The 13,010-nt window shown below is 48.4% G+C and overlaps 1 protein-coding gene across 5 annotated transcripts in view; it reads left to right on the plus strand.

The window, feature by feature from the left end:
• cep85l (centrosomal protein 85, like) overlaps positions 1-13,010 on the plus strand; it is a 36,070-nt gene that overhangs the window by 1,744 nt on the left and 21,316 nt on the right. For 3 of the 5 annotated variants that reach the window (XM_062467593.1, XM_062467594.1, XM_062467595.1), the window contains exons 1-2: positions 2,138-2,429; positions 5,264-5,422. In XM_062467593.1, the coding sequence (XP_062323577.1) occupies positions 2,381-2,429; positions 5,264-5,422 (208 nt within the window). In that variant the 5' untranslated portion in view covers positions 2,138-2,380. Of the gene's footprint in view, positions 1-2,137; positions 2,430-3,987; positions 4,102-5,263; positions 5,423-13,010 lie in introns of those variants that run through there. The other 2 variants (XM_062467596.1, XM_062467597.1) reach the window with 2 other exon arrangements.

Below are 13,010 nucleotides of genomic sequence, written 5' to 3' on the forward strand. Positions count from 1 at the left end.
ACACAGTCATTGCAAGTCACACTGGAAATGGGGAGCTGCGAAGTACCGTCATTAGTTTACACTTGTGAGGACAGTAGATGGACACGACTATTTACAAAGAAGAAGAGGTTTTAACCCTGTTGGATTTGTTACGGGGGGAGGGGGGGGTGGAGTTACACTATATATGGTAGTCTACAGCAGCGAGTCTACAATGGCGGTGAGGTTACAATGACACGTATAAAATAAATAGGAAAATGCATCCTGCACCACTGCCTATCCTGCCATCACACAGATGCTTCGATAGACACACAGGCTATGCTTCAGACCTCGCTAACTGGGAAGGTGTTTCTATTGCAGAGTAATTATCTAACAGCTTAACAAGCAGCCTACCCATTCCTGATGTCCCTTTAGGGAAGCCTGGCAGGGTAGCTGCCTTAAGAACAGGAAAGGGGGGGAATGTGAATCATGCAGATGATGGACAGGTTGCATAACAGTCTCTTGCTCTGCTGTCACGCCAGAAAGAATCCGAGTGCTGTGTTTGTGTTCCCTCATGTCGGAGGTAACTCCTTGTACCTAAAAAGTCAGTGAAAACACTGAACAGTGTACTAGAGTACAGACCCATTCCGTATAGCAGGCCTCCAACGTGCCCGCTCTATGCTCGTGTTGCCAGGCCACCAGAGCGGTCGTCCTCGTCTAGGTTTGGCAGCGCTGTGGAGATGATCCGTTCAGTGAGCGCGACAGAGAGGAGAGCAGGGTGTCCGTTTAATTGAGGGGGCTCTGGGTGATTTAACTAGGACAAAAGTTTTTTATTTGATTCTGGGAGTGATTCTCTCAGCCTTTGTCTCGCTGTTTCTTTCTCTTTTTTTCCTCTGATACAGAATCTTTCTTTTTTTCTGCAATCTGTTTATCTTTCTCTCCCAGCAAGACTGTACCTTTCTTCTACCTCACTCTTCTCAACTCTGTCTCTATGGACATTATGTACTGTGGAACAGAGAGTCTGGCAACAGAAAGAAAGTGCGTCTGGTGTGCAATTGTATTTGATGTCAGTCTGTACAATTTGCTCGAAAAACAGAAGTGCTGAAGTGACTACAACAGGATGTATTTTGAAACTCTCGACTGAAATCTTGAACATGTCCACATAGTGGCTGCTCCTTCTTGGTCATCGGCTATTGTGTAAAAAAAAAAACAACTGTACCAAAAGAGGAGTATAGCCATCACTTCTTAATGTTTTTTATTGTTATGTTTAGCATTAGAGAGAAACAATCTTGTGAGAAGTGAAGAGAGAAAGGAGAAGTGAATAGATACCCAGCCAACACCTGTGCAGTATTCCCCTAATTTCACATGAAAAGCGAAAATGTTAGCACAGTTTGTCCAGTCAATGTGTAGAACTCAGCTCCTGTTCTGCAAAACGGCTCTGCTGTAGGAATGTGATCATGCAGTGAGCCTGTACGGTTACGTTTCGGAATGTAACCCGACAGCTTATAAACTGGTCCTGACATTTAATGGCGATATACATTTAATGGCTGCCTGACAGGGTTGATTAGCTTTAAGAGCAGGTATAGACCTAAATTTAATGGCAATTAGGCCTAACTGTTTACCTTTCAACATGGGGGAGGGTCTTACCTGACCTCAGACAACACAACTGTCACTCACATTCCTGCTGAGGGGTGTGTCTGCAGGTGAGGTGAAGCTGAGAGAAGCTGAATCAGCAGCTAGTCTGTGTGTAGACACACATGCACAAACGTGCACACACACACACACACACACACCCTTAGTATATACTTGGCAGGGATGTTGAGGGTTCTGGCTGTGGCTAGTTCAACTGTCTTGGTAGAGGTATTTTTTGGTTCCTTGTACAAACAGTTACTATTTTCTATTCATTTCTTCTTTTTTTTTACAGAATATGACAAGCTGAACAAATGATTGAATTTTGAAAAACCTGAAAAATTGTTGTTCAGGTAGTCAGGAGAGCTGGCTACGTTTCTTTATGTGAGACGGGTTAGGCTTTAACCGGGGTTACAAGGAGGCAGTAGCAGCCCACTTTACCCTTGCCTGGCTGCAGTGGATGTTCTCGGCACGCCGCCAAGGGGGAGGAGACTATAAGCAAGCTTTTGCAAGAGGAGCCCTAGTGAGCTCACATCCTTACGTTGCTGTTGCCAGCGAGGCGACTCCACCGCAGGAACCTTCATTGGAAGATTTACGGGAGTAGATGTAAGACAGATCTTGAAATAGGAAGCCGTTATATTTTCGTTAGAGGTAAAAGTATATGTCGCTTTACCGCCATGTACCCATGGCCAGCTCTTAAGGATCTCTCTCCATCTTTGTGAGATCACGTTCTGCTTTTCTCTGGTCGGATCTACGCTCCGAGTTTCGCTGCGCTTTCTTGCGCATATCTATCATTATGTGGGGGAGAAACGATTTTGAAGATGGATATGACACTTTTAAAACAGGTAAGGCTTTAGAATTTAATATTCTGTAAAATACCTACAGCTGATATTTATTATAGCCTAGATAATGGCAACAATGTTGCGAGTCTTACCATCGAACCTAACCCTCACTGGATAACGGGACGTCTTCATCAGCCAATTGTGCTAAGCTAACGGATACAGAAAGCTTTATGTCCGGATTCTTGACTTGATTTGTTCGGTTAGATGAGGATATCTTGATGCGCTCATTTATATTCATATTTTGTCAACATTCATTTCCAGTCGATTTTATAAGGTAGCCCAAACTGAAAACTGCTGAAATAGAAGGGGAACACAGAGGGAGAGCTATTTGCGTCATTTCTGGGATTTAAATCGGGAGGTATGAGATGCATAACCACGGCACGGCGGGATAGATTTAGGTTTATCATGCCTACTGTAACTGCACAACAACCATGGCTGGACAGCGATGCTTTTGCGTGTGTAAAATTGCATTGTGACAAGGTGATGGAACCCCCACCAGTCCCTTTGTCTCGTGGGCAGTGACAGTTCCGTAGCCTATGTCCACTCACACTGGGAATTTGCCAGGGCCCGCCGAAACTAACTGTAGGTAAAACCGTTACAGGAATAGGCCTAAACGCTTTTTCTAAATAGGTTATATTCTCGTCTAGATTCTAGGCCTATATTGACTTATTTTGAAACAGAAATGTTTTCAGAATTGCTAAGGCAAAGCAGCAGTGGGATACTGCAGAGTCAGTCATTGAGAGGTACCGGTGACATGGAATGGTTGAATTATTGATCTGATGTTGCATAACGCCATATAGCTAAATTATCCCCCAAAACTTCCAGTAGAGATATTCAGACCTCTATATTCAACCTAAAATGCAATTAAACAGTCAAGTTTCACATTTCAAAAGAGACAGTAGCCTATAGTATTAATATTCCCGAAGTAAATGTTTGTGTAAGGAATAAGGAAGTAAACGCTTGTTTCATTTCCAAACCTCTGAGATTGTGAAAACAACTTCACCTTCTTTCATGGTCTGCCCTGTAACGGCCCGTGGCTTGAATTTGACTGTCTGTGTGTGACTTCTTGCATGTATGTGTGGATGCCACTGTCCATTGCAGTTAGAGAATGTAGGCTAATGTCTTGGCCAAGATTACACCAGATGGATTACAGAAGTCCAGTGGAGCTGCTCGCAGTTCTGTTCACCTCAATCTGCGCTGCCCTTTCAGTAGCCGTCCCACACACTCTTTCGATCCCAAAATACTGACAGAGCCAGTCACCCTCAAGTCACCACCCATCTCTTGGCAGAAGGTTCCAGATTGGGAACCCTGGGCTTTAGCTGTCAGAGCCACGACATAAATCACAGGTGTTTGTGAAGGGCCAGTGAGGCAGACAGACAGGCATTCTGAAACGACGCAGGTAGACAGAGAGACAGACTTGGTGAGAAGTACTAGAGGCCCCTGAATCTATTTATCTTTCTCTCTCTTCCCCCCCATCTCTCTCGCTCTCTCTCTTCTAAATACTGCCCCATCCTAATCCCCATCCTTTCTCTCGCTCTACCTTTCTCCTCCACCTCACCAGGTCAGTCTTAGTGTCTGTCGTCTAACACGATCCGTCTAATATTAGAGCAGACAAGGAGCTAGCCGGACTGGGCATGCTCAGAGCCAACCAGGGAAGGGATGGACACTTTTAAAGGTGAGAGTGACTCACCTCTTTATATCGCACACCTGACCTGAGCCGTAGCCCTCTTCTGACCACTTTCACACACACACACACACACATATATACCATGCTTACCTGTGGATTAACCTAATGTACCTGTCCTGTTCTCAGACGCTAGTCTGTCTTATTATGTAATGTGTCAGAGAGTGCAGAGGAGGCCACAGAAGCTGCTCCTGTAATCAAATGTTATTTCCTGTCGTTGTAGTCCTCATTTTCATCACCACCTGAGGCAGTTGATTAGTAACGCAGCATTGTGTTCATGTCAGATCAGAACGTACCGGTCAGACTGGTGGTTTACCTGTGTAGAGGCTCCCTGGGAGAGGCTGAGAGGCTGGCCGGTGGAAGGTAGAGGCTGAGATGCTGGCTGGTGGAAGGTAGAGGCTGAGAGGCTGGCTGGTGGAAGGTAGAGGCTGAGAGGCTGGCTGGTGGAAGGTAGAGGCTGAAAGGGGATCAAATTGGCCTCGCGGCTCTCACAGCTAGTCCACAGGAAGTCCGAAACCAAACACTTCCTGATTGTCATACCTTGCCTCTCTTGGTGACCTGTCAACACTCTTCTTCTCTATATTTACTTGGAACAACTCCATCGCACAGAGCGTAAAACAGCCTCGGCTTGATTACAGATGAGCTGGGATCAATTCATGCTGTCTTTGACCACTTTGGTCTATTGCTGTGTGTAGATGTGTGTGTTTTTACAGGGGGATTGGCCTTTTCCTTCACCACCATATGCTGGCAGAGCTAAGTTAAGCAGCTGGTCTAGTGTGTTTAGCTGTTGCTCTGTTTGTTGAGTGATAATGACCAAACACAGTTTCTAAGATAGCCCACACACAGTGGTGTTACATTAACAATACCTACATGCCTGACAGGAGCCAGTTTAAACCTGGTTATTTAGAACTCTAAATGGAGGCTTAATGTCAATGCAATTCTCTTCAATATCAAATCCCAGTAGCTATGGTTTGAACGATGCTGCTTCTGAATGAAGGTGCTCAGTGCATTCTAGATCAGTCAATCGTTCCGCTCAACCGGTTGAAACGCATTCTGGAATCAACTATCAACCTTAACAGTGTTAATTGAAGGAGCATTTAGTGAGTGGTGCTTTGAAAGTCGTCGTCCTAACCCTTGTGCTATCTTCCCTTAGGTTGCAGCAGCAGTTCTCCTGGGTGGGTTCCGGGGTGTGACTCTACATGGCAACCCACGTCTTCCGCCCCTGGCAATAGTAACCGCGGGCGACGCCACAGCACGGCATCCGACAGCGGCGACACAGGCATCGGGACCTCTTGTTCGGATAGCGTGGAAGGTAAGATTTGGGACAAAACTCCCGCCACAGGCTCCAGAACCCAAACCCAGATGGAGGAACAAAGGACTAGGAATGAGCAGATCTCAGAGCTCATTTTTGTGGTCTGGGTCTCTGGAAGCTTCTCTTTCTCTCTGTTTCTCTCACCCACCTCTCTCTCTCTCTTACATTTTCCTCCATAAAAGAAATACTGTACACAGCATATTTCTCAAAGCTGGATAAGTGTTTTCAGAAGTCCTCACACACACACACACACACACGCACACACACAATGACAGTAGAGAACATCACCACCACACATCTTACTTTTACCTAGTATCACACGTGGGAACCTTTCAGTTCCGCATAACCTCTGCACAGTTCCTTATTGAGGTCTATGGTGATGGACCTGAATGCCCGTTTTGTGAGTGTTTGTGCACCTGCGGAAAACTGCCAGCTGTGCCTCTTTGTCCTGGCCTACATATCATCACCCAGCACTGTCACACCAGGCCTTACCCTGTCCCTGTACCACCCCCACATCTGTCTTTCAGTATCTCTTTCTACATTTAGTCATTTAGCAGGACGCTCCCTCTCTCTCCATCTATCCTCCCCTCCCTCTCTTTCTCTGACATGTTTTCCCTCCCCATCTATATATCTCCCACCCTCCCTTTCTCTTTAGATCTTTCCATCTCTCTCTTCCTCTCTAAATCTCAATTTTTCCATCTCTCTTTCTCTCTCTCTCTCTCTAACCCCATCTCTCGCTCTCTGTCTCTCGCTCTCTCTCTCTCTCTCCCCCCACACTTTAATCTTCTTCTCTCCTAATCTCGACCTCTGTGTGTTCCAGGATGGTATTACTGCAGTATTAATGCATGTGTGCAGCATTGCTGCTGTTTGACTCTTCCCTGTGCTGGCTTGTTCAAGTGTGCGTACAGGGTGCGGTGCATAGTGAGTCACTTGGAACCAGAGGAGAGCTATCCTCAGCCCACAGATTACAATTGGCTCCTCTCCCCCACAGCCGTAATCCTCCGTATTTGACACAATTACACACAGACACACACAGCTGCACACACACAAACACACACAAAAGCACTCGTATGAATGCATCTATATAGACATACAGACACACTACGGCTACGCAGGAAGACAGTCTGGTTACACTCTAATTCAATCAGCCCCCCCTCTGATAGATTACAATCGACATCTTTCCTCACATCTACATCTTCCTATCTCCTGCCCTCCTCTCCTAACCTCACCTCTCCTCCTCTCCTATCCCCTCCTCTCCTTTCCTCCTCTTCTGTCATCTCCTCCTCTCCTTTTCCCCCTCGTTTCTCAGCGGATGCAGAGAAGACCTATTTCGATCTTCTATCCTCCTTCTTGTCTCGAAGCACACGTTTGACACCACTTGCATAACACGCCCGGCCTTATTTCCTGCGTGTTCACGCTTACGTCCTCCCCTAGTCAGCCTCTTAATTAGACAGCGGCCTCATTACGCTCCAATAGTGGTTCCAGGTTCTAGACCAAAGCCCGCCCTGGGGACAAGACTACTTCCAGGACACACAGGGATCTCTCACTGTTTCTGACTGTCCCACATAGGAGTCTGATGGAGACACACACACACACACACACACACACACACACTGGTGTGGGACATCCTTCCAGCTGAGCCAGAGCACCAGAGGCTGAGAGGTCAGCCAGTCAGACATAGTGTCGATGTAAATATAGGTCATCCACCACCACAGTCAAGTCAGTCAGCACCACGCTACGTTAGGCTGTCTGGCACATGACTGTCAGGAGCCACGTGATTGGCTTCTGACCCGTTTGCGTCGTGTTGGGAACCCTGTATTTGTGACGTGTCTCATTAGAATCAGACACTGACCCCAGCCTGACGGACTGCAGAGTCTGGCTTTGAGTTTGGCTTCATTTAGAGAGCCTCTGGATGTCTTCTGGATGAATTAATTAATTCCACCCATGTCATGATTGTTTGATGTTTGGCTGTGTTGGTGTGTGAGTCTGTGTGTGTGTGTGTGTGTGTGTGGGTGTGTGTGTGTGTGTGTGTGTGTGTGTGTGTGTGTGTGTGTCAGATGACTGTCTCTGAGGGGAGCCTGGTATCCCTGTCTCCTCTGTGGTCAGGTGTAACCTTGAGGAGAAAGTCAATTAACTCAAACCAGTGAAGGGAAGAGTGTGATTGGCTTACATCCCCCTCATCCCCTCCTCCTCCACCCTTCCCCTTCCCTCTCTTTTTATCCTCCCCCACTTCTCTCCCTTGCTTCTTTACCTTGCTGCAGTCCTTCCTTAGTCTCTTCCTCCCTCCTCTCTCTCCCTCCCATCCTCTCCCCCCCCCCCCCCCTCTCTCTCTCTCTCTGGATGACACAGTTCCAATGTGGATTCCCACCACAGAGGTTCTACCTGGACTCCTGGGAGGCATGTGACCCAGAATAAGGAGATTCCTCCAATCAGGACGCCCCCTGACCCAGCTCTCTAATTATGCACATCGCCACGGCAGCAGCTAGATTTCCCTATAATTACCTCTGGTCTCACCAGGGGGGTTTTGGGTAATGGAGTCCAACAGGCCTGTCAGGGCAGCCTTGTATTTAGCAGGCGAGGCTAGTGGAGAGGGTGGTAGGACAGGAGATGAGTGGACATACTAAAGACTCTTGTCACTCCTGCATTGTCCATCATTTGGTCATAAATACTGTCCTTCCCTCTAGTTAACTGCAGGCTCTGTCTGTACCCTCCAGCCTCTACTGGGTCCTAGCCCCTACCCTGTTCAGACTTCTGTCCAGATCCGTTGAGCGCTTACGCAACCACCCAGGCCATTACCGGGGTGTCGGGTTGCCGTGGCGAAGACGGGCGTTGAGGATCGGCAACCTGAGATGGTGTGTGTTACGGAGCAGGAATAACAACTGAGGAGGAAGGAGGCTCACATTCACTCTGGGGCCGACTAATAATACTGAATACACACACACACACACAGACTAACACACTCCATAATCCCTCCTTCACACTCACCACTCGGGACGAGTGGCATAGCTGGGATGTCAGCAAAGTGTGCGTGCGCGTGTGTATTTGACTGCTCATATGGACTTGACGGCTCTTGTTCGGAGCAGAGGACTCGTCTGCAGTACTGCTGGGGTGTGACTTGTGAGGGTGCCATGCTGGTCCAGGATAGGACACTGCTCCTGAGGGATTTCTCCTCCACCTCCCTTCTTCTTCTTCACCTGCCCCCCCCCCCCCCCCTCCCACTGGTCTTTTGTTCTTCAGATATCTAATGGCTAACCAACTTCACCCTGTAGATGGTCTGTCTAATAAATCCTATTTGGAAGAAGTATGTGTGTGTGTGTGTGTGAGAGGGAGGGAGGAAGGGAGAGAGATGAGGAGCCCAGCTGCCATGTTGTCTCTAAGTGGCCCGACCTCCAGCTGATCCAGGCCCAGGTGGATATGGAGCCCCCGTCCCCTGAACTAGCCCCCACCTCGGGCCTGCTCCCTTGGGGGTCCACAGCCCCTGAGCCTGGCCTCATCTCATTAGTGTAGGACAGAGAGGATTTGGGGGGGAGGGGCTAATACTGTTAAAATGATTGAAGGTAGTTAGGTTAGGGGGTGTAGTGTGTGTGTGTGTGTGCAGTTCGGGGTCCCCCCGGGGTGCCCCCTCCCCCCTCGTTCTCTGCCAGCTGCTCCCCTCCACACTAATCACAGCCTGTCAGGGAGGGGGGTGTCGGTGTGAGGGCTGTCAGGGTCACTGTGGGGTGATGGAGGGTTGGTAACTCTGGTCGGGGCATGCCCACACTCTAACATACATCTTCGCTGCAGTAAGCAAGGTCAGGGGATGCTAGCCTCGTAGCATTCACTCGGAGTCTAGTGAGCGCGGTCATAATAACTTGTAGTTATTCGGTCGCATGTGGCCTAGATTAGGGTTGATATGAGAGTAAACACGGGGACATATGTCTGTCTGTAATCCTGCCCCCTCATGCAGAAGCAGCAGCGCCATTAGCCTGGGTGCTATTCTGCTAATCCTGCTGCGAGCTGAGGCCTGCAGGCTAACACTGATCAATGCTAACGGCAGCTAGCCATGCAGCATCCCTAATGATGCACTTGTACACATGCTAGCTTGTTAGAGCAGTGCTTAGCTTTTCGAGAGTGTTTCCTTTGTTCCGCTAGCCCGCTGCACTTCCCTCCCATTGGCTCTCTAAGAAACTGGTTAGAGACCCACCAATCAAAGGAAGTTTCTCCTCAGATGCCAAGGCCTGTATGTGTGTGTATGTTTGTGTGTGTGATATCACCATCCTTTCCTCAGTATGAGTCAGAGCTGAATCATCTCTATCCTTCCAAATCCCAACTCACCATAATGATTGCTTCCCTGGTGTTTTTTCAGTTTCTACCATGTGACTTGGATACCTACACACACACACACACACCAAGTGTGCAACCCTAAAGAGCGGAGGTGAGAGAGGCCTAGTGGAGTTGTAGATGGGGCGTACAGAGATAGCCAGCAGTGACATTATGTATCGAGCTGTCCTTCACCCATGCAGACAGCCTTCCCTGGCTTTAACTGCACTGGTAGAATGTGTGTGTGTGTGGGAGGATGCTGTTCCAGACACACAATGTGCTGCACATGAATCTATCAGAAGATGGAGGACATGTTAGGCTGTTACCCATCACATGCCTGTTCCTTGGTGTTCCTCAAAACAGTTTTTAATGATCCGGAATCCTCTTAGACCATCCTGCACTCTGTCAAGGAACTTAACCCCCAACTATAAACACCTCATTGTAGAGCTACTCTGAGGATCCGTAATCTATAATCTCAGCCTAATCTGGCATCCGGAGGAATTATGATCTAAACCAGTCTCCTTGCAGAGAATTTGGAGTTCAGCATATGTATGTTCCGTGTTTGTGTGTGTGCTATTCTGTTTTTGGTGCTATATCTGTACACTCTGTCTACCTACCCAAGGTAGACATTTTAGTTCCTCCTCCTGTAATAAAACATGACTGTTCTGTCTCTGCAGTAAAACCAAAGTTTTTCTTTGTGTGTTTGTTTTTTCTTCTTGAGGAGTAAGGTGAATTCCACAGATACTTAGTCATGTTCCAAGGTGGTTCTGGCGAGGAGGCCTGGCCGAGGTGGATATCTGATACCTCAGATGACCTTCTGAAGCTGCACAATGAGCATAGCAGAACCGAGGTCCCATTGCAGCCTATATGTACTGGACCAGAGGACTAAGAGGCTAGGCCAGTCAGGATAAAGTGTTTTCTAGAAGCTGGGCTAGTTTGGAGGAAGTGTTCTTCCGTTCTAAATTCGTTCAACTGTTGTATTTAGAGGATAGAAAGATAAAGAGGTCACTCTACTAATCCTTCCCCTCTCTTTCCGTCTCCCTCTCTTCTCTCTCTCCTCTCTTTCTCCTTGCCAAACCCAGTGAGTCTTTCTGCTTAAAATAACCATAATGGCTTTCCTGAACATTCTTTCATCATGACCTGTGTGGTTCCAGGCTTCACCAGGCTTGATGTTGTCAACTGTGCCTCAGGTCCTCACTGACATACAGCTAGCTATTGTGGGATTGACTTGAGAGAATGTGTGTGTGTGTGTGTGTGTGTGTTTGTCTCTCTGTGTGTGTGTATAGTAACAGGGACTAGAGGCTGGAGATCCACTTATGTGCCCTGGGTCTTTCTGGAGGGCAACAAGTCATTCCTGGGCCCCTCCTACCTTTCACCAATTGACCATAGGCAGGATGTGTAGCACACACCCCCCTATACACACACGCAAACATACACGGCAGTGGTTTATTACTCCTCCAGGCTTGGATGCAGTGTGTGTAAGATCGTACTCCCTCTCCTGCACTCTTCTCTCTCTCTCTCTGCCAACTTTCCTCTTTCCAGTCTTCTATCTACAGTATCTATCCCTCCTCTTTCCACCTCTCTCCCTCCCTGCTCCCCTGCTCCCTCTTCCTCTCCTCTATCACTTTCCCCACATCCATCCCTCTTGGCTCCTTCTCTCTCTCTTCCCCTTCTACTCCCTCGCTCTCTTCCTCCACGATCCTCTGTTCACCCTTTCCTCTCTACTTTATGGAGAGAACCAATCGATATTGGTCTTTCTCTAACCTCTCTCTTTATCGGGTGAGCTTGTACGTTCAGACCTGCGGGGCGTAGCGACAATACAGCTCTTGCTCATGGGACAGAGCTTCTCTCGCTCTCGCTCTGCTCTGCAATCTGAATAGCAAAGCTGATGGCTCAGCACTTCCTAGCCTCAGTTCCCTGCCCATCTGACTTCTCTCCCAACCTCAGCCTCAAGCCCCCTGCCTCTCCTGCCTCTCCTCCCCAGACTCACTTCTCCTCCCAAGCCTCCAGCCTCTCCTCCCAAGCCTCCAACCTCTCCTCCCCAGCCTCACCTCTCTCCTGTCCGGGCCTGTTTCAACTGGCCTTGGTAGAACAGGAGTCAGTGAAACACTCTAATTAGCACTGCTGAGGCTTGGTTTTCTGGTGGGGAGGAATGAGAGCGGTAGAGACATGTGCATGCGAGGGAGGAGGGTGCATGGGTAGTATACACTAGTAGTTGATAGTTGTTTTGAGGATGCAGTTAGATCACAGGGCTCCTATCCAGAACCCTGCATGTTCAGGGGTCGGTTGTTTCTAGGAGCTAAGGGCGGGAAAATAACTGCTACACCAGGGACCAATGAAATATTGGAATATTGGACCAATGAAACCGTTATTGGTCAGGGTCAGAGGTCAGGGTTAGGGGCCAGGGCCGGTTGAGTGTCTCAATTTAGCCTCCAGGGCAATCCTCTGTCTCAACACAGACTCATGATTGGGAGAGCACACACGCGCGCACACACGCACACACTTTGTCCCCAGTAAAGCTGTTACTTAGCTAAAGGTGTTACTTAACGCCATGGAAAGTAGCAGTCCACTGCTCTTGTCCCCGGGGCGACATCTGAATAGCCCTTGACAGACTCAGCCATAATGGCATCGATACATCAGTCCAGCGTGCCAGGGTGTGCTTGTAGAAGTGCCAGTCCGCTGGAACTAAGAGGTCTCCCTGGTGATGCAACAGCAGAGTGGTTACATCATGGCCGCCTGACAGTCTGATGACAGCTGGCAGGACAGGCAAGCTGTCACCAGGAGTGTCCTCGGCAACCGTCGCTGAGATCTGATTGGCTCCCTTTTGGGTCTTGAGCACACGTCTGAGGCGGGAGACTTGGAGGACAGCTATTCAGGGGTCCTCAGGTTAATGTCCGGGATGTTTGGCCAAGGGGCGGAATTTAACCTGGACCCTTCACCCTAACACACACACACACACAGGCACAAAGACCTGCACAACAGACTCCTTCCCCCATTTCCCAGACGATACACAGAATATACCATCAATTATTTATGTATTTGTACCCAAAAAATCGCTATACATAATTATAATCTTTTTATAGGACCCTTAGTTGCACACTGACCATAACCCTGACCCCAACAAGGACCAGTTTAGAACATTCTGAATCCCTCAGTCATGTTATCTTGCCTGGTGACCGTCTCCATGGCGCCAGGTCCTGGTTCAGTGAAACAGGAGAGTGTTGCTAAATATGAGCTAATGTGGCGGGAACAACACCAGCGCTAACAGGCTAGCATGCCATGTGCCTCT

Source organism: Osmerus eperlanus, chromosome 8 (assembly GCF_963692335.1).
Source record: "Osmerus eperlanus chromosome 8, fOsmEpe2.1, whole genome shotgun sequence".
NCBI classification, from domain to species: domain Eukaryota; kingdom Metazoa; phylum Chordata; class Actinopteri; order Osmeriformes; family Osmeridae; genus Osmerus; species Osmerus eperlanus.